This window comes from Cannabis sativa, chromosome 9, assembly GCF_029168945.1.
Source record: "Cannabis sativa cultivar Pink pepper isolate KNU-18-1 chromosome 9, ASM2916894v1, whole genome shotgun sequence".
Lineage (NCBI taxonomy): Eukaryota > Viridiplantae > Streptophyta > Magnoliopsida > Rosales > Cannabaceae > Cannabis > Cannabis sativa.
In genome coordinates, this window is record NC_083609.1 from 58,568,215 (window position 1) to 58,591,040 (window position 22,826).

The 22,826-nt window shown below is 28.7% G+C and overlaps 2 protein-coding genes across 3 annotated transcripts; both read right to left on the reverse strand.

Moving 5' to 3' along the window:
- Positions 1 to 10,044: 10,044 nt before the first annotated feature.
- Positions 10,045 to 14,185, reverse strand: LOC133030813 (ribonuclease MC-like). Of its 2 annotated transcripts, none has more exons than XM_061103722.1 (4): positions 13,995 to 14,185; positions 12,817 to 12,945; positions 12,433 to 12,631; positions 10,045 to 10,533 (listed from the first exon to the last, which is right to left on the reverse strand). In XM_061103722.1, exons 1-4 carry the CDS (start codon positions 14,172 to 14,174, stop codon positions 10,208 to 10,210), a joined length of 834 nt encoding a protein of 277 aa, XP_060959705.1. In that variant the 5' UTR covers positions 14,175 to 14,185; the 3' UTR covers positions 10,045 to 10,207. The 2 variants fall into 2 exon arrangements, with proteins under 2 accessions (XP_060959705.1, XP_060959704.1); XM_061103721.1 differs by having other exon boundaries at positions 12,433 to 12,634.
- A 2,041-nt stretch (positions 14,186 to 16,226) lies between these two features.
- Positions 16,227 to 19,087, reverse strand: LOC133031536 (uncharacterized). Its single transcript, XM_061105059.1, has 5 exons — positions 18,740 to 19,087; positions 18,026 to 18,639; positions 17,367 to 17,929; positions 16,662 to 16,815; positions 16,227 to 16,548 (listed from the first exon to the last, which is right to left on the reverse strand). The coding sequence occupies exons 1-5, from the start codon at positions 19,085 to 19,087 to the stop codon at positions 16,227 to 16,229; spliced, it is 2,001 nt and encodes a 666-aa protein (XP_060961042.1).
- Positions 19,088 to 22,826: the final 3,739 nt, after the last annotated feature.

Here is a 22,826-nt window from a genome sequence, read left to right on the forward strand (position 1 = left end):
TGTATGGGCAAATCAAACTTAGAGTTAAATTAGTAGTGGCGGTCCAAGAAAGAATTACTCATTATACAGTTACACTTTCACAGTGTTTAATAACCATTTTCTATCAATGGATTCAAACTGTATGGAATATGATTTGAGTATTCTGTGACCAGGATCCACTCACACTATTCTAAGAACTCTTTAATGTAACTAAAGCTAAGTCATCAAAAGACTATAACCATGTTTTATAAATCTATGGCATTTGTATCTTGTTCATAGTGGTTTTGACAAGATCATTCTCTGCAAAGAGTTTATATGCCTCTATCCACTGAAAGTAAGTTCATCTCATTCGTAGATGGATGTACATTCAGGAGTGGATATGAGTTTTTCGTTATACTCTTAAAACGATCACTCTAGATTTTACCTTATGCAAAAGAAATTTGAAATGTTTCAAAAATTTCATGAATTTCTAGCAATGGTGAAAACCATTAAGGTAAGTGGTTAAAGATCTTGCGAACTGATAGGGGTGGAGAAATAGTTAGTAGATATGCAGTTCAAAGATCATTAAATTGGTTTTTGAATTATATCCTAACTTACCTCCCTAGAAATTCAATTTGCATATTGTTGATTAGTTACTAGTCGTTGCCTAAGTACTTCTATGGTAATACAATTTCAGAATGATGCAATGGTTGTATACTTAATGTAAATCATTACTAGATTCATGGATGACCTAATCGAAATCAAAAGAAAAGCTAGAACTGCTAACCCTGGTTTGCATGTTTGTTAGCCATTCTAAGTGATTAGGGGTGGACCATCCCGTAGTCATTAGATAAGAAAGTGTTTGTTTAAACAAATACTACTTTTCTAAGAAAATGACTAAGTCTGAAAATAAAGTAGAAAATAAAAGAGATAATTTTTCTTGATTCCATAAGTGTTCTATCATCTTATTTTTTACAAGATGATCCCAATGCCTCTGTTGTCTTAAAACAACCGAAGAGGTCAATACCATTTAGATTTCTTAGACATAGTTCACGGTACCTTGTCGTAGTGGGAGAGTTTCTAGGAACTCACTCTTCTTATGACTTGGAAGACACTAGTGATTAAAATCCATTGTGAGTTTAAACAAGTAATGGATTCTCAAGATAATAAACTAAGAAGAAAAGCCAAGAGAACTATGGTTTAATCCATTCACATGGAGTAACCTAAAGTTTTCTATTACAAGGACATAAAAGGAAATTTTCGTTAATAAGTCTTTTCAATGGACTTAACAAAACTTCCTGTTCCTAGTATTATAGGTTTAAGTTTATCTAAACCTATGGCTTGTGGTATACCTGGTAATTACTTACTCTAATGCAAGCAACTTACTTTAGTAAGATGCTGAAGCATTTTCTTTCCAAAGGCAATCTATAGAAGCTTAACAACTTCTAAGCATAGATTTTATTTATCTAAGGAGAAGTCTCAACTATTCCAGAAAAGATAAAGCCATGAAAGAATTTCTTAAATCAACAGTGAAAGGTCTCAGATATGCTTTAGACCAGACACTTGCTGTCGAGTGGGAGTAATGAGTAGGTATCAGATTAATCGAGGAAAGGAACATTGGAAGACAATCAAGTAAATCTTAAGATTAAGGAGATGAACTATATGTTAGTCAATAAGGGTGTGTTTAAAACTCTTAGACTACACCACATCAGATTTCCAGACTTGCCTTTGTGCTAGAAAGTCTGCTGATAAGATGGTGATTACTCTGGGGGTGGAATAGTGATTTTGGAGAAGTGTAAAAACTATCTGAAGTCTCTAGGTCTACCAGAGAGAGACTGAATGTTAAAGTTGCAGGAAAGGTACTTATTCAGTCTAAGGAAAGTTCTATACATTTGTGGCACCGTTCCAACTTGTCTTAACTACTAGTGTTATTTCTTGATTAACCAAAAAGTAGTTGCCAAAAGTATAGAATCCAATATCCCAAGAGAGTAGACATATAGAGAGGAATTTCACAAATATCAAGAATTTTGTGATTAAGGGAAAGTAATGGTGGAGAAAAGGTTGTTGTTAATTCAACCTGTCAGATCCTATTACGAGGAGTTTACTACTACTACACTTGATTTGTATATCAAGGTGTTGAGATTATTTGAAATGCACATTTTGTTTTATATTAGTGCAAGTGGGAGTTTGTTGGTTTTTGTGCCCTAAATAAAACCCATTTCAATATAATCAGATTTACTTATTAATAAAGATAAGAAATAACATTTTATGTTGCATGGTTCACATGATTTATTTCATGATTATATATATAATGTATGAATTCTATTTAAGTCCAGAACATATGAATTTGTTAATGTTTATAGTGTTGTCAGCACAGTGGAATATAATCTTAATTATATGTTCAAAAGTTTATTCCCTGATTTGTCAATTCAATATCACCTGTTGATCCTAAATCAAATGATCTTAATCCTGATATGATTAGGTTCGATCTCAAGAGTATTATACATGTTCTTTGATTTGTTAGTTAAGCCTACTTTTGGGTCAGGGTGATACGTACATTTTGGGAACATGATAGTATAATTGAATGGGAGCGCTAACATAAATATGGAGTCTATAACTTCTATAGGAATTTAGAAGTGAAACGATGATATCCTTCGAGCTTGGCTAAACAGAGATAAATGGTGGAGATCTCATTTCACTTCGCTGAAATATCATTTATACAGAGCTAAGTGTTTTAAGGATAAAATACATTGAAGGTGTAACGGTAATTTTAGTGCCTATTCAATGTAGATCATCTATTAGAGGGTCATTGATCAAATTAGGATTATAACAATGGATAACTAATGACGTATCTATATCGTGGAACATATAGAGCGTTCTATATGACTGAGAGTGCAATTCCAAGTTCTAAGTGTGGATTCAATAAGGAATTAATAAGTTAGGGAATTTACTTGGTAAATTCGGTTCAACTTATTGGAAGCTCGAAAATATAGGCCCATGGTCCTCGTACTAGTTGAGACCATACTGCTTGTAAGGCTCAGTTAATTGATTTTAATTAATCAATTATAATTCTAAAGTTAGACTATGTCTACTTTATGAATTTTCACTAAGCAAGGGCGAAATTGTAAAGAAAAGAGATTCTAGGTTTATTTATTAATTAAGATACTTTATATGTCTAAATTAATAAATATATTAAATGAAAATATTATTTAATAATTATTTTTAAGTTATTAAATAATTAGAATTGGCATTTAAATGGTTAAATTGGAAAATTGGCATTTTTGAGAAAATGGGAATGAAAAATAACAAAATGAGAAAGTTGCAAAGTGAGGCCCAATTTCCTTATATGGCCGCCCACTATGCAAAGGATTTACCATTTTATTTTTCCATTATTTTAATGCCATACAATTCTAACCTAAACCTAGAAGGCATTCAATAAATAGAAAGTATTGGCTTCAGGAAACTCGTGACTTGCATATTGTTCCTTTCAGAAAAGGCCATGCGCCACTTTCCTCTCTCTTTTCTTCTCTTTGAATTTCGAAATCCTTGAGTGATAGAGTAGTGCCCACACACATCAAGTGGTATCTCAATCATAGTGTGTAAGATTGTAGGAGAATCCAAACAACAAGAAGGAGAATCAGCATCAAAGGAAGGAGAGAAAAAGATCCAGGTTCAGATCTTGATTATGCTCTGCTACAAAAAGGAATCAAGGGCTAGAGATCTGAACGGAAGGAGTCATTATATTCCGCTACACCCAATGTAAGGTTTCCTAAACTTTATATGTGTTTATTTCATTGTTTTAGAATTCATATTAGGATGTTAATCATGTTAGAAATATTTTACCAGGATCTAGATTTGCTACCAAGTATGTTTGATTATTATCCTAATATGAATTCTAAAACAATGAAATAAACACATAAGAGTTTTAGAAAACCTTACAGTGGGTGCAGCGGAAAATATGACTCCTTCCATTCAGATCTCTAGCCATTGATTCCAATCTGTAGCAGAGCATAATCAAGATCTGAATCTGGATCTTTTTCTCTCCTTCTTGTTGGTGATGATTTTCCATAGTCTTACTTACTATGATTGAGGTACCACTTGATGTGTGTGGGTACTACTCATTCACTCAAGGGATTTCGAAATTTAGAGAAGAAAAGAGAGAGGAAAGTGGTTGCTCGGGAATTCACTCTAAAAAGAATGAGATACAATTGTCTTGGAAACCTGAAGCCTTTACCTTCTATTTATAGAATACCACACAGGGTTAAGGTTGAATTACTTGGCATTTAAAAATGAAAAATAAAATGATAAAAGGAAACAAAGTGGCCGGCCATAGAAAATGGAAACAAGTCTCTCACTTTTGCAACTTTCCTATTTTATCATTCCTAGTTTCCCATTCTCCAAAATTGCCAATTTTCTCATTCAACCACATAAATGTCAAAACTAATTATTTAATAACTATAATTAATTATTAAATAATATATTGTCATTTATTTTATTTATTAATAAAAACTAATCAAAGTTTCCCAATTAATAAATATACCCTTTAAACTCTTTATTTACTGTTTTACCCTTGCTTAGTGAAAATTCATAAAGTAGACATAGTCTAACTTTTAGAATTATAATTGATTAATTAAAATCAATTAACTGAGTCTTACAAGCAGTATGGTCTCAACTAGTATGGGGACCATGGGTCTATATAACCGAGCTTCCAATAAGTTGAACCGAATTTACCAAGTAAATTCCCTAACTTATTAATTCCTTATTGAATCCACACTTAGAACTTAGAATTGCACTCTCAGTCATATAGAACGCTCTATATGTTCCATGATATAGACACGTCATTACTTATCCATTGTTATAACCCTAATGTGATCAATGACCCTCTAATAGATGATCTACATTGAAAAGGCACTAAGTTACCGTTACACCTTCAATGTATTTTATCCTTAAAAAACACTTAGCTCCGTATAAATGATATTTCGGCAAAGTGAAATGAATTCTCCACCATTTATCTCTGTTTAGCCAAGCTCGAAGGATATCATCGTTTCACTTCTAAATTCCTATAGAAGTTATAGATTCCATATTTATGGTAGCGCTCCCACTCAATTATACTATCATGTTCTCAAAATGTACGTATCACCCTGACCAAAAAGTAGGCTTAACTAACAAATCAAAGAACATGTATAGTACCCTTGAGATCGAACCTAACCATATCAGGATTAAGATCATTTGATCTAGGATCAACAGGTGATATTGAATTGAATAGATATTACGGTAAGTTTTAATATATCTAATCAAAGTTCAATATCGGTCCCTTCCGATGTATACTCCATACATCCGATACTGGTAAACTTTGCCAATGTCCTGGAAAGGACATAACACTTTTCCAAGGTGTAAGAATACCTATCGCTGATTATACCATGTCAGTCTAAATCCAGTGTTCTGACAAATCAGGAAATAAACTTTCGAACATATAATTAAGATTATATTTCACTGTGCTGACAACACTATAATCTTTAACAAATTCATATGTTCTGGACTTAAAAAAAATTCATACATTATATACATATAATCATGTGAACCATGCAACATAAAATGTTATTTCTGATCTTTATTAATAAGTAAATCTGATTATATTGAAATGGGTTTTATTTAGGGCACAAAACCCAACAAATCAAACATACTTGGTAGTAAATCTAGATCCTGGGAAAATATTTCCAACATAAGTCTAACCCATTTGTCTGCAAACCCCATTTGTCTGCAAACCCCATTTGTCTCAGCATTGCACACAAAAAGTGCCAATAAACTCTGTCATAAGCCTTGCTTAAATCCAATTTCAGCGCCATATAACCATCTTTACCAACTTGCTTCCTCTTCAGATAATGCAGAATTTCAAAGGAAACCATGATATTATCAGTGATCAATCGCCCAGGAATAAACGCACTTTGATTCAAAGAAATAATCTCTAATAATAAGCCATTCATTCTATTAGCAAGAACTTTAGTGATGATCTTAGCAATAACATTACAAAGAGAAATAGGACGCAACTTGGTCATCTGATAAGGGTTCTTTTTCATGGGGATTAAGACTATATTAGTATCATTCATTCCATTAGGCATTTGCTCATTGGAAAATAAATTTCTAACCGTAAGAATCACATCATTGCCCACTATGGACCAATATTTTTTTAAAAAATTCGAATTCATACCATCAGGGCCAGGCGATTTATCATGGTGCATCTGAAACACAACATCTTTAACCTCTTCATCTCCAATAGGCCAAAGAAGGAACTCATTATGCTCATCACGAACAGTAATCCAGAACCTCATCCCATCGAGTAGACTCAACAATAAATAACTTAGTGTAAAAGTCGACCATCACATTGTCCAACCCAATGCCTCATGTTCCCATCCGCATCTTTTAAGCAAAAAATCTGATTATTACGTCTTCTAGTTGATGCTTTTGAGTGAAAAACTTGCTATTTTGATCTCCCTCTTTTAACCAAAGTTGTTTTGATCTTTGTCTCCAAAACACTTCTCTTTGATTAAGCACAGCAAAAAGCTCCTTCTTAGCATCATAAAAAAGTTTCTTCCCCTCTTCATCCCTTCTACTTTTAAACCGCTTAAGCTCCTGATTACAATGTTTGATACGCTTTGAAAAACTTCCAAAAACATCTTTTCCCCACTGCCGCAACAGTCGACCACACTCGTAAATTTGTTCCTCAATACCGTGCCCCACCAACCTATCCCAGCAATCCCGAATATTTATAATTATTTTTTAAAATTAAAATTACGTCGACCGCTAAAAATTTGCCACGTGTACAAGTGTGTACACGTGGACAGTCCACCATGGCACTTAACTGTGATTTTTGGACGGAGGTGTGCAGAGCAAAACGGAACCAGGGTTTATGTAGTTTAGCCGCCAAAATTTTGGTTTTTGTGGTTAAATGTTACAAACTGTAAAGTTCAGGTGGTTTAGCCGCCACTAATTATTTTTTTATTAATATTAAAGTTAAAAGAATAAGATAATTAGATTTTGAACAATTAATTTGTATGTTTGTAGTTGTAAAATGTAGAATAATATATTTATAGAATAAATTGGATTATTTTTTTTTTGTAAAAAAAAAAAAAGTTCAGTTTTGGCGGTTTAAACCGACCAAACGGAGGTTCAAAACGGTCGGTTTTGAGATAGGTTCTGGATTGGTCGGTCGATTTTCAGATTGCACCAATCCAAACTGAAAATCGAATTTTGGATTTTATATAGAAAAAAACCGACCAAACCGACCGATGCTCAACCCTAGCGACGACGACGGTGGAAATTCCACTAAAGCCATGAATCACTCACAATAACCATACGAAACCCGCTACACTCGCAATAATGGTTAAGCGTTTTACACAATAAATTTTTAAACATTTTGAAGAGTATGTTAGTTGTTGTTGTTTTTTTTTTTTGCGAAATAGCAGGATTTCAGTGAGATCTAGATTTTTACGTTATATCGATGGTTTATCGACATTATATCGATGTTTTATCGATGATAAGTGTACTAAGGTTGGGGAAGACTCTTATCGACAATTTTTCGATGGTATATTGATAGTTTCTCGATGATTTCCATGGCTGTGAATTTTTTTTTTTTCATTTTCAGTTTCTTATCGATGTTTTACACTCTTCAAACTCACTCCCTCTTAAGTCACACAGAAGAAAATCTCATACTACTAATTAGGGAAATTTACATCTCAACACGTTTTTGTTAAATTAATGCCAATATTAACGTCAATTTTTAAATTATTGATATTAATGTATTGTATTACCGTTTTTTTTTTATATAATTAATATATTGGAACATGCTTAACATAATCAATTTTCACATGTCTAACATGTTTTGGGATGCGTGCACCCATTTCAATTTTTTTGTCTTTTTGGTTTGAATCCTAAATAGAATAAGGAGAGTTTATTTGTACACTTTCTATTTTATTTTTTTATGTAAAAACCAATTAGAATAGGCAGTATTCATTTTTTTTCTATTTTTTTCACTGTGTGAATTGGTTATTTATGGTCAACATATATTTTTTTTCCTTATTTCAAAAATAAAATAAACTATTGAGGTACGTATGATACCAATTACATACTGATTGGTTACCATGAAATTATATTAAAATTTTAAAGAAAACTTAATTTGTAATTAGTTTCTACCCTTTCTACAATACAATAAACTTGGAGGTTATTCAAATGTATTTTAAATAATAGGATATTATAATATAACATAAAAATAACTAATTTATTATTAAGATGTATACAATTAAATTTTAAAAGAAACTAAAAATGTATCTCAAATTATATACTGATTAGTTACCATTCTGCAACTTTTATTTAGTTAACAAATCAAATTTATTTTTAAAAATAAAATGCTTATACTAAATAAAATTATTTCATATATATACTTACTTGTTATATTATATGAAATCTAATTAGTTTCTACGATAAACTTAAAAGGTAATTAAAAATGTAATTTCAAACGATTTAGCAATTTAAATATTTAAATATTTTACTAGTATTTTTTTTTTTTTGAAAAGATTTTACTAGTAAGTTATGTGAGTTTTTTTTTTCTACTTTATTGTGACTTATTAGTTTATTAAATAGACTTGAATGTAACATAAATATTGTTATAAAAGAAAAATAAAAAAAGTAATGTAAAAGTATTTAAACAACAAATCAATGTAATATAATCTAAAAATAAACACCTAGATTTCAAAGTAACAAAAATGTATATAAAGTAAATGGTAGCTTATTATATTACATGATAACTCATTAGTTTCAAAAATAAATTTTAAGGTTACTCAAATGTATTTTACATAATAATATACCATAATACAACTTAAAATAAATATTTGATTATTAAGATGTTTACAAATAAATTTTAGAGGTAACTAAATTGTATCTCAAACTATATGATATAAAAATAAAGTTTTTTTTTTTTTTTTAAATGTAAAAGTAACTAATTAGTTTTTTATCAGCATTATAGGTAACCAAAAGGTTACTTTTGAAAACACAGGAAAATTTAAAAAAAAAAAACGGAATTTGGAATTATTTTTCGTTTCAGGCATATTAGTTTGGAATTGAGGTATTTTTTGATGATGTGTCAAGGTATTATTGTAATTGAGATTTATTAAGGGATTTTCGTGATTAATTTGTATTTTAAGTATATAATTGAAAAAATCCCTACTAATTAAGCGTATAAGTTCATTACGATATATTAACGTACTATATCTTTATATATTAAAAGTGCCTATCTAACGGCATTTCTTGGTTTAACATTCTTGGTTTAACAGAATATACTTAAAAATAAAAGAATATTCTGTTAAATTTAACGATTAGGTTTGATCTCCCGTTAAAAAATAAACCCAATAATTAAACCCAAAAAATTAAACAATCTTTTAAATAAGCAATCTTTTAAATATTAATAATCTCTTTTTAAATTAAAAAAATCATCTTAGCCACATATCTCTCTAACAAACCTATCTTGGGAGAATATTAATAATTTTTTTATTTATTTTTTAAAAAAGAAAAATATAGATAAAATATCTAGAAAAGATAATATAAAAGAAAATTGATTGTGCTTATTTACCTTATATGTTTGTGCTTATTTTTAGTTTTATTTTTAATTTTACCACCAAGAGGAGAATGTTGAAAAATATTAGAATATGAAAATATTATTGGTGCTTATTAGTAATTTGCAAAGAATGTGAAAGTCTATAAATATATAGTTGTGTAGCTATTATTAGATATGAAATGAGATAATAGAACTTTTTTCAATTAGAAGATTAATGTACATTTTACTATTAATAACATACATTATTATAACACAACTATATTTTACTTACTAAATATACTGACACATATTTTATTTTTATAAAACAAATCGTTCAAATAATTATACTATTTTAATTATTAATTAAAATAAAAAACTAAAATACTAAATAAAACTAACACTACGTGGCTTGGCACGTAACAATCACCTAATATATATATATATATATATATGTATATATGGTGAGTGTAATTGCGTACACACTTAATTAAGTGCCCTTAGTAAGAGAGCTTATTTATTACGAACAAACACACACATATCATAGTACATTAATTGATTATTCATGATTGGACTGGACTTTATAACAAGTCTAGCTTATTAGGTATAACAACAACAGTAGTAGTAATATATAGTACTCGTTTTTATGTTTCTTAATTATTATTATTATTTCATGATCATCATTTTGCAGTAGTTATCCTCCTCCCAAATAATCTTAGGAAAAATTATCTGACCATTATCTTGGCATGTAAAAGCTATATACTCCTCCTCCTCCTCTATTGGAATTGGAATATCTTCTTTTGATGTTTTACACTCCTCAAACTTGCTTCCATCTTTAGCCACACACAAGAAAATCTCATACAACTTCTCCTTCTCCTTCTCCTTCTCCTTCTCCTTCACGCATCTCACTATTGGATCGTACCCAATTTTCTCCTTTATAGCTGCTTTTATAGTCGATACGTCGTAACCTTTATTAGGTCCTGGCTTTATATCTGATCCAATATTTATATATCTATATATATATGCAAAAGGAGTTTACATTAAATTAGCCTTAATTATTAAATTGTACGCATGTAATTAATAAAATATTATACATTTAATATTTGAAAAAAACAAACTAGTAGTTTCGTAATATATTTTCAAGAAGATAGTATGTAGTGTCATGTAAATATTTAAAGTAAAAAAAAAAAGATTTTAGGATATATTTTAAATAATAGAGTTTGAGAATTTTTTTTTTTAATTAAAGATAATTAGCTGTATAAATACTTAAAATTTTAAGTTTGTAAGCGGCGTAAACTAATTAATGTTTATTTCTAGCGGTATATAAGTATTCAATCTTTGTAAAATTGTAATAATTTTCTTCTAATTTTATCAATACAAACTATGTTTTGAATTAATTAAAAGAACATTTGAAAATAACTGATACTAGTATTTATGCCACTAAAAATAAACATTGATTTATGTGACTTATAAACTTAAAACTTTGAGTACTTATACCGCTATTTACCCTAAATATATATATATATCTTTATATATTAAAAGTCCCTATCTAACGACATTTCTTGGTTTAACAGAATATACTAAGAATATTCTGTTAAATTTAACGATGTTAATAGATTTCATCTCCCGTTAACAAATAAACCCAATAATTAAACCATCTTTTTTTAAATTAAAAAAAAAATTGAAAATTGAAAATTTCAATAAACCCAGAATATACATTAGCGATATCTTCATATTATTATATTATATTCAATAAAACGATGGTTTTTAAATTTCAAATTAAAATTTTGACTAATTATTTATTCAAATTTTTATTATTATTATTTTCAAAATATTAAAATAATAATTTTAAATAAATATCTACTATAATAAATATCTAATTTGTGAATAGTATCAAGCCAACAATAGCAATGTTTTCTCCTCAATATCGCTGGTGATTAATAAAAGAGGAGAATTCTAAGAATGAGTAATTCAGAGAAAAGAGCCAATGTGATTTATGAGCCTTATATTGATCCAGATTATGAATTTAATTAAGGTAACTAATGCGATTTATTGTATTCTTTCTCAATTTTAATTCTTAGCCTTAAAACAAAAAATTATATATTTGTTATTATTCATGATCTCGAGTAGTGCTTAATTATCTGGATTATTTGGTTAATTTGGTGTTCGTTTTAGGGTTTGTATAGACAATATATGATACATGTTCATATTCTACACTTATAAAGGTATTTCCTTTCTTAATTATTAATTCTTCTATATTTTTTATTGCCACATACTTTCGTCTGCTGGATTTTCTTTTTATTTCAATTGATTAGAATATCGATGTTTCTTAGATAGTATAATTTTACTTCAATAAATAATTTTTATTTTTTAAAAAAAATTATAATTTTTCCTAATAAAATTATTAAAATATATATAGTTATATACACTACTCACCCAGTGGAAGAACCATTAAATATCAACGATCAATTAAGAAATTATGAAGAAAATACAATTAAATAAGAGAGAAAAAAACAAAGAAAGAATCAATATAAAATTTAAACTCTATATTAAAAAATACCTTTTTTTTTTCTATAAACATAAATTTCATTAACAATTATCAATATAAATATTCAAGTATGAATAAATCAGAACAATTCAAATCAGAACAAATAAATATTCAAATATTTCAATAAATTCATAAACAAATAAATTAGAACAATTCAAAATCTCAAATCAAGAAAATTAATTAAAAGTTTAGATTTATAATCTTTACAAATATGAAAAACTTAAATAGATCTATCTACTATTGTTGTTGTCGTTGCTTAGTTACTAAATGTTTAAACAAAAACTACTAAAACTTATATAAATCTAATATTTAACATACCTTTAGCATATATATATACACATACCTTTAGCATCAAGAATTTTGAGAATATCGTACTGGCGTTTCAGGCGAAGACTTGTATCTAAATATTGAACTTGGTTAAATTGATCATTTGAACAAGTTCCATGTTTTTCCCACTCGTGCTTCCAAAATTCCTTATTATCTCTTCGACTTAGTGCCACCCATTGCCTATTCAATTCGTCGCGCGTACAATCGCTGGTCAACTTCTACATATCATACAATGATGTATAATTATTCTTAACAAAAAATTATGTATTTTTCATTTGAAAATATCTTTCACAAAAATTAAATATAATTATTGACTAAAATACATATGTTTTTCTACCATATTATATAAATAATATATATATATATATGTAGACTATAAAATATTAAAATTACTACTAACTGGTTGAAAGTTGGGTGTTGTAGGACAGTCGGGCATCCGCTCATTTATGCGTTGTGGCCAAAGACCATGAATCGTAAAGTTATTAGGCACCTTTTTCTTATCCATTTTCGGACCGAATGAACCCGGCCACTGTATATATAACACCAATTATATACAAGTAATTAATTATATTACAAAAATTATACCAAAAAAAAAAATATACAACTCTATACAATTTAATAAACATTTTCAAAAAATCATCATATTCATATTAATTATATAAAAGAAATAAACATAAATATTTACTATTTTAACATGTTAATTATTTTTAATTAATTTTTTAAAAAATATATATACATAAAGCTAAATATAAAAATACATATGTCAATATTTGTATTCTAATATATTACTAAAATGATATGTACTAAAATTTAATACAAAATTAAAAATATATATATAAACATATATATTTACAAATTTTGTTTATATTTTATAAACAATGTATAGAATTATTTATTAAATATTTAATTATTATTAATGTTTATATTACTATTTTTAATCTAATATATTTATTATGATAATGTTTCAAAGAATGAATATAATTCGTTTGTTAAGAGTTTATAAATAAGTTTAAAAATAAATATTTATTTTTAAAAAAATAAACACTTATGTTTATAAGTTATTCATTATAAATGTGTTTTAAAATAAGACTGCGCGCAATTAAATATGATATTATGTATAAAAACTATGTTTATATTTTATATTGATAATGTTAATAAATTATTAATCAAATATATTTATTGTGATAATATTGTTAATATAATATGTTTATTAATATTTGATATATCGTTTTATAAATAAAAAATGTGCTTATTATTTATTTATATAAAACTTAAGAACTTATGACCTTATATAGATTGTATAGAAAATTAAAATTATATGTTTATGTATTTAATATAACAAAATTATAATTAAATGTACATAAATTATTTTATATCATATAATATAATAAAATTATATAATATATGTAAAACTATAAATTTTTCATAAACTAATTACACTATGTATTAATATCGTGTTCATGGTGACAAAATAATATTAATTAAATCACAATATTATTTAGCATTATGAACAAAAAATAAAATAAAATGTTTCTAAAGATAAAAAATATATATATATATATACGATATATATAATACCGTTTGGACGAAGTAGAAGAAATCATAAGGTATAGGAGCAGGAGCAGGAACAGGAGCAAAAGCAAGATCATCACAAAAGGAAGCAATAACTAATAGTGATGATGATAGATACCCCATTAGTAGAAGCTTCATCAAATTAATAAAAATCAAACTAATACTCTTCATGTTCATCTTCTTCATTATTTAAAATATATGTATATGTTAATTAATATGATTTTGTGCTTGAGTTTTAGTTCTATTTATAGCCAGAAAAATAATGTGATCATTATTGTTAAATAGGTTTCACATTAATATATATTATTAATGTAATCTAAAATAGGATCTTATGTATATATGTAATAATTATTATAGAAAACTTTATTATTATAAGGTTGTAAATTAATGAATTGTGGCCGAGCCGACAATGTGGACTTAACAGAATGTTAAATTGAGTGTTAAATTTAGAAATTTGAGAATATCAATACAATGATGACATCAACTTTATATGTCGGGATATAAAAATAATATATTATGAAAAAAATCTCACACCTATTTCTTTTTTTACATAATCTCACACCTGCTTTTTTTGTTGTTCAATTCATAATAAATTCTTTCTATAAAAAAATTATTTTTTTTTTTATATTTTGTAAAGTAAAAAAAAAATTCACACATATCTTTATATATTAAAAGTGTCTATCTAACGGCATTTCTTGGTTTAACAGAATACACCTTAAAAATAAAAAAATATTCTGTTAAATTTAACGATGTTAATATGTTTGATCTCTCGTTAACAAATAACCCTAAAAAATTAAACAATTTTTTTTTAAGTTAAAAAAAATCATCTTAGTCACATATCTCTCTAACAAACCATATATCCCCGAACTTTAATATTTTTTTGTTATTTTTTTTTAAATTTACACGATTTTTTTTTATGAATTATTATTACACGATTAGGCTTTAGGCTTACAACTTATACATTTCAATTTCAAAATGTTAATCGTTTAAGATTTCAAATTTCAAAAAATTTAAAAATAAACCCAATAATTAAACCCAAAAAATTAAACAATCTTTTTTTAAATTAAAAAAAAAATCATCTAAAATTAGAGGTATGTTTTATTTGAATTAATTTATTCATTGGGCTTATATATTTGTATTTTTTTTTGTGTATTTATGTATTTATGCGATTTTTTTTTTTTATGAATTACTCTTTTTAAAATAAATATGTTTATATAAATTTAAATTTAAACTCTATATAAAATAATACCTTTTTTTTTTCTAGAAACATAAAGCTACACACGAATTTCATTAACAATCATCCATATAAAATTTAAACTATAAAAATCAGAACAAATAATATTCAAGTATTTCAATAAATTTATAAACAAATAAATCAGAACAATTCAAAATCTCAAGTCAAGAAAAAATTAAAAGTTTAGATTTATAATCTTTACAAATATGAAAAATTTAAATAGATCTATCTACCATTGTTGTTGTCCTTGCTTAGTTACTGAATTCTTAAACAAAAACCACTAAAACTTATATTTACGTGGCTCACCACGTAACTCTCATCTAAAAAAAGAAAAGAAAAGGCCAATACAGCTCCAAAATTTATTTATATTAATTTCTGAAAGAATTTGGAAAAGGACCTTACGAGTAGTTATGACAAAATTTGAATGTAGATTAGATATAGACAAAAATATGGTTGGTAGTTAGTGTATTTTTATAATACCTTACTGGTACAAATTATGATGGACCTTCCCCTACGTTATTATTACTCAAAAATGCTACTTGGTCTTGTTATAAAAATACTCTTATTTGGTCACATATTAATATTATTATTATATTGAATATTGAATAATAAAATAGTAAAAATATAAAAAAATAACAAAAATTGAGAAAAAAAAATAGAAAGAATACACATATAATCCGCCACCTCACATGCCCTAACAACAACATTATATAACAACAACATTATATAAGTATATAGATACTCAGCATTAGTGATGGAATGTGAAGACGAGTACTAATGGGTGCTCACCTCGATTGGGTTGGAGTCGATATTTGACTTAGATGTATAATTTTTTAATTATTACATTATTGTCTATATTTATAAAATTAATAATTAATCTTTTTTAAAAATATTTTTTAATAGGAGATATATTTATTTATTTTAAAGACAATATCTTCTTTTTTATTTTATTATTATTTTAAAAAAAAAAAATTATCATCCTTATTAATTGCAATCCTTAGTGATTACATGATTAAAATCTGGAGTAACATCACGACTCTGATAATACGATCAGCAACTAAATAGGATACTCGAGCTAAGAAATGAGCAACATTATTTGCAGAACGTCTAATAAAATTGATATAAACATCTCGCAAGTCATTTAGTAGCATCTTACAATCAGAAATAATACTCCCAAAGTGTGAAACCATAGGAATAGAGCTACGTAACGCTTGCACCACAGTAAGACTATCAGTTTCAATGACAACCTTCCTCAAATCTTTCTGTTTAACCCAACTCAGTGCCTCCTTAATACCCAAGCTTCCACCATTTCGGGTTGCAACACCCCTGACCGACAGCAGGTAAAAGCTTCCACCAATGCGCCAGTTTCATCCCTAATCACCCCCGCTAAGCTATAAGTTGCAGTTCCTGAAAAAATGGCAGCATCTACATTAATCTACAAGGTATTTTCTGCTGGTTTGGCCCAAGTTTCAGCACCATCGACATCAGTAAGGAATGCAGCCGTAGGATTAAATGTTGAATCTTGCGCCCGAGTCCAATCTGGGAGTAAAGCTTGAGCTAAGTGAGCAACACTCGCAACAGTCAGGGCCGGCCCTGAAAATATATGGGCCCAAGACAAATTAAATTTTGGGGCCCTCAAAAATATATAAAAAAAAATTAAAAAAAGAGTGTTATGGAATTTGAACTCATGACCTTGGACTTTATGCCATCCACCTCAACCAACTAAGCTATAAATATTTATTGCTTATAATACACTTAAATTTTACTTAAATAAAAGCCTAATAATTTTTTTTATTTTTTTATTTCGGGCCCCCAGAAAGTGTGGGCCCTAGGCACGGGCCTAGCCCGCCTATGCCTAGAGCTGGCCCTGGCAACAGTAAGGGACTTATCAAACCATACTAGCTCATTTCGATGTTTCCAAATTGCCCAACATGTCATTGCGATCAACCTCCTTTTCTCCCCATCTGCTTGTTGTAGAACCGTAGCAAACCAGTTGGCAAAAGAACCTACTGCCGTCAAAATAACACCAGCAGCCAACTGTTACCAACGCGCTTTGGCAAAAGAGCAATCCACCAAGCAATCCATAGGGCAGATGGTATCAATAGGCACATGTTTATAATGAAGTCTGGACTTCGTAGGCAAACAGTTAGTAGCAGCACGCCATAACAAGTCTTTCACTTTCGGAGGAACACTTAGCTTCCAAAGAGTATTCCAAAAGACGGAATTATCATCATGTGCACCCAACTCTTTGCTCAATTGTAAGAATTTATAAACCGATTTTACTGAGAAATGGCCCGAGCTCTCCAAACTCCAATACCAAACATCACACAAACGACTTGAAGACAAGGAAATACTAAGAATTAAGTTAGCATCCCTTTCATTAAACGTATCATGCACCAAGTCAACATCCCAAGCCAAAGTATCAGTTTCCATAAGTGCTTTAACATTTTGATCAATAAGAGCAGGATTATTTGAAGTTACTCTTGGATTATCTTCATTCGGCAGCCACGGATCCAACACTAAATTAATTCGAGAACCATCACCAACTCTGCATCTCGTCCCTTTTCGAACGATCTCTTGAGTTTCATAAATACTTCGCCACACAAAATTTGGATTGCTCCCCAACTCAGCATTTAAGAAGGTACCATTACGGTAGTACCTAGCTTTAAAAATCTTGCTGACAAGTGAGTCCGGATGACTAAACAATCTTCATCCTTGTTTACAAAGCAAACTCAAGTTAAAGTCATGCAAGTTGCAAAATCCCATACCACCTTTAGACTTATGTACCGTCAATCTATCCCACTTTTTCCAATGGATCCCTTTGTTGTTCTTCGACGATCGCCACCAAAACTTACACATCAATTGCTCCATCTCATTGGAAGTTTCCACAGGTAGCAAAAACACATTCATTGCATAACTAGGAAGAGATTGAGCCACAATTTTTATTAGCAACTCCTTCCTTGCTCTAGAAAGCAATCTTTCTTCCCAACCTTGAATCTTTTTACGCATTTTATCCTTCAAGAACCCAAGTAAGGCCGTTTTATTACGACCCACAATATTTGGCAAACCCAAATATGTGCTATCATCACCTGCCTCATTCACTCCCAACATAAAACACAAATGTTGCCTCACCTCATTGACAATATTAGCGCTGAAAAATATAGAGGACTTCTGTATATTGACTTGTTGTCCTGAGGCCTTTTGAAAGGTATATAATATTTCTATCATGTTAATAGCACTATCCTCAGAGGCTTTACAGAACACATAACAGTCATCAACAAAGAACATGTGAGATAACACAGGAGCTCCTCGAGCAACCTTGCACCGCCGAATCTTTCCCAACCGTTCATAGTCTCTTATCAAAGCCGAGAATACTTCTGTACATAGAAGGAAAAGATAGGGTGAAAGGGGATCACCCTGTCGAAGACCTCTTGTAGGAATTACAAGCCCAATTTCATGACCCCCCCGATGTCATTGTGTAGGAGACAGAACTAACACACTGCATTAACAACTTCACCACATGCTTATCAAATCCCAATCTCCTCAACATAGCCTGTAAAAAGCCCCACTCCACCCGATCATAAGCCTTGCTCATGTCCAACTTAAGTGCCATAAACCCATCCCTCCCCATTTGCTTCCTTTTCAAATAATGCATCATCTCGAAAGAGATTAAGATATTGTCAGTTATCAGCCTTCCGGGTAAGAAGGCGCTTTGAGTTTCAGAAATAACACTAGGAAGAACAACTTTCAACTGATTGGCCAACACCTTAGAAACAATCTTATAAGCCACATTACACAAAGCAATTGGTCTTAGATCACTCATGCTTTCGGGTTTAGACTTCTTCGGGATAAGCACAATATTCATTTCTTTTAAATGATTAGGAAATTCACCAAAAGTAAAGAAGTGTTGAACTCATCGAATGATATCCTTACTAACGATATCCCTGAACTTCTGATAAAACCCAAGATTAAAGCCATTAGGACTAGAAGATTTATCAGGATGTATTTGAAAGAGTGCTTTCAGAACCTCCTCAGCGCCAACCGAAATAGTAAGAGACTCATTCATAACAGTCGACACCCGATTATGCACACAAGCCGTGACCCTACCCCAATCAATCTCCGAAGCTGTGAACAACTCTCTAAAATAATCTTCCTTTTTTATTTTCATTTTAAATTAGATTACAATATTTTTTTTATTATTATTGTTATTGTTCTAATTTTAATAAGTACCTAACAGGTTCCCAAACTCAATGGGGATTCTGCTAACCCGATCTCATTCAGGATTAAGCGAAGCAAGAACATGGGCGGGGCAGAGATGGGATCATAAATAGGAAATAAGAACGGGATTAAGAAGTACATTACTCGTTAATATCCACCCAATTTTCATTCCTACCCAAAATTGTTATAAGTACATAGCTTATGATTTTTTATTTTTTAATTCTATCTTGTTTGGAGCGACCACACAATTGGATAAATTCATTCAGTGTTGTAATTACACGTTCGGTTTTTGATAACAGCATGAAACCATTAGGAGCTGAGGAGGCAGGAGGTTATGACACAATGTTACAAATAGACACAATTATGGAAGTAACAATATATATTTATTTATATTATATTAGGTGTGGTTATATAACAAAAATATTGTTTTTTTTAAAAAAAAAATATATATTACAATTTAAGCTTAAACTTACTATGTATATCTCTCTTAATCTTTTGTTTTATATTAAATGTATCTATATAACATAAATTTTTTTAATATTGCAATTCAAATATAAACTCCATTACACATATTTTTAAAAATATATTTCTATATTATTATTTAAAAAAAATAGAAAAAGTGTATAATATTTCAAAAATAATAAAAAGTAATATATATAAAATTAATAGTGTCATGATAATTAAACTAAAATTATAATTAAAAATAAATTTATAATATTATTATATTTTATTTTTATATATGACACTTAAATTAAATATTTTTTTAAAAATAAATATATTTCTATTATTATTTTTTAAAAAAAATTAGAAAAAGTATTTTATATTTCAAAAACAGTGAAAAGTATTATATATAAAATTAAAAGTATTACAGTGATTAAATTAAGAATATAATTAATAATAAATTTTGAATATTATTATATTTTATTTTTATAAATACACTTAAATTAAATATTTTTTAATAAAATAATAATTTTATTTATTGAATAACATTAAAAAAAAAAAAGCTAATTATACAACTAAAAATATACATAACCACTAAGAATATAACTAAATATTATTTGTGTTTTTAGATGAGAACACATGTAATTTCTAAAGTTAGTTATAGTTTAATGACTTTAGGCCCAACCAAGATAATAGGTCAGATCCATTAACGAAGTCACCTCTTCTTGATGATGGATAGCCGACTCGTCTAGGCGAGTTAAACCTCTAGCTAGCACAACGAGAATCTGGAAGGCATCATTTGGAGCGTCTAGAGAAGTAGTCAGCAAACGTCCAGACAGCTTCGTATCACATCTATTAATTACCAGATCTCGCGATATCAAGACTTACCTCCCAAGATCTCGTTTGAAGATCATATCTTCCAAGTATAGAAAGATAGTAATTGACAATCAAATACTTAATGTGTCTTTATTTTCCCCAAAAGTAAGACACGATTTTGACAACTATCAAAATGATGTGGCATCCACATCAGCATACAGTCGACACCTCAAGGGCTGGGCATGCCAGATGAGCCCAAGTCAATATGTCATTTGTATTTACCCTATTAGTGGGAAAAGTGGGACGAATAAGAACTAGGGCTGCACACGGGTCGGATTTTCGGGTTTTCGGATAATCGTGTTCGAGTTTTCGGACTTCGGGTGTTTAAAATGTGTAACCGAACCAGATTTTCGGGCGGTCGGGCCCCACGGGTTTCGGGTCGGGTCCCACGGGTTAGCTACAGTCGGGTTCGGATTACCACCCGAATCAATATTTACATAAAAAAAATTAAAGTGTACAGTTTAAATTTCTGGACAGCACTGTAAACAAAAAGTAAAATAAAAAGTTGTGTGTATTTCACTGACATAGAAAGTACAATAATAACATTTTGATTTTATGAAAGTAAAATAAAAAAATAATAAATAAAAAGTAAAACAATTTGAATAGTCATATCAATCACGTGGCATGGGAAGCATGACCTACTTTTGTAGGTGGCAGAGGTAAAGACAACCTCTCTCTCACATTTTCTTTTTCTTATTTTATAATAAATAAAAAATTTGTACTTTTGTTTTGACTTTAGTAGCATGAAAATTTGTGCTTTGCCAAATACTTCGGGTTTCGGATTAACACCCGAAAAAATATTTGGCTTATTTTAAAATTCGAACCCGATACCCGTGTGGAGTATTTTCGGGTTGGACCCGACCCGACCACACAAGTTTTCAATTTTTTGGTTTTTTTCGGCAGCGGGTCGGGGCGGGTTGCCGGGTTTTCGGGTTTGCGTGTCTAAATGTTCAGCCCTAATAAGAACCCTAGCACTATAAATATAACAACATCCATTCAAGCAAAATCTCATTCCTCATTTTCTAAGGAAAAATTTAGGGTTCACACACTTGTATAAATCATAAAGCTTTTCTAGTATAGTTATAAATGTGTATATATATATATATATTGATTTGTAAATTTATGTTCTAATAAAATATTAAAAATGAGAGAATTAAGGAGGAAAAAAAAATAACTTTAGAGAGATTTTAAAGTGTCATGTCATATATACGATACTTAATAAACGTTGCTTTAAATATTCAATTATTAATAAAGTCATTTTTTCAATAATTATTAAAGTGATATATAAATTATAATTTTATAATATTTTAATTAAATTCAAATTTAATCATTATTACCTTGAATATTCTTGCAATTTCGATGAATATATACCTACGTAAATGTTGATATACATACACTTTCCGTTAAATTTTAGTAATCATATTTTTTATATATTTGGGATATAAAATTACTATAAAAAACTGTTACTTTTAGTGACAATTTTTTAGTCACAACATAATTTTTTTGTGACTAAATGTAATTTTTAGTGACAACAAAATGTTACTTGTGACTAAAACATAATATTTAAATACAAGTTGTCACTAATTTAGTTTTAATCACAACAATAACTGTAACTAAATATACATTTAATCATAACTAATTATAATTTTTGTGACTAATACCTTTAGTCACACACATTTTAGTCACAACATAGGAATGATGATTTATAAATTATAATTAGTCACAACTTTTTCACTTTTAGTCATAAATTTTGTTGTGACTAAAAATAAATTTTGTTGTAGTGAGTACTTTAATATTTATGTATTTATTTATTAGTAAGTTGATTGTAGATAATTATTAACTCTTATTTTAAATAATATTCATTGAAAATATTTATAAAATATATATTAATGTATTAATTATATGTATTTGTTTATTATTTATACATTAAATTTTAATAAATGGGTGATATTTATAATAATAATAAATAAATAGGTTAATAATATTTTGGACCTTGCATATTTTATTAAAGTTATCGATTCAACCTTCTGTTACAAAAGTTATACAAAAGTTTATTTTACAAAAAAAAA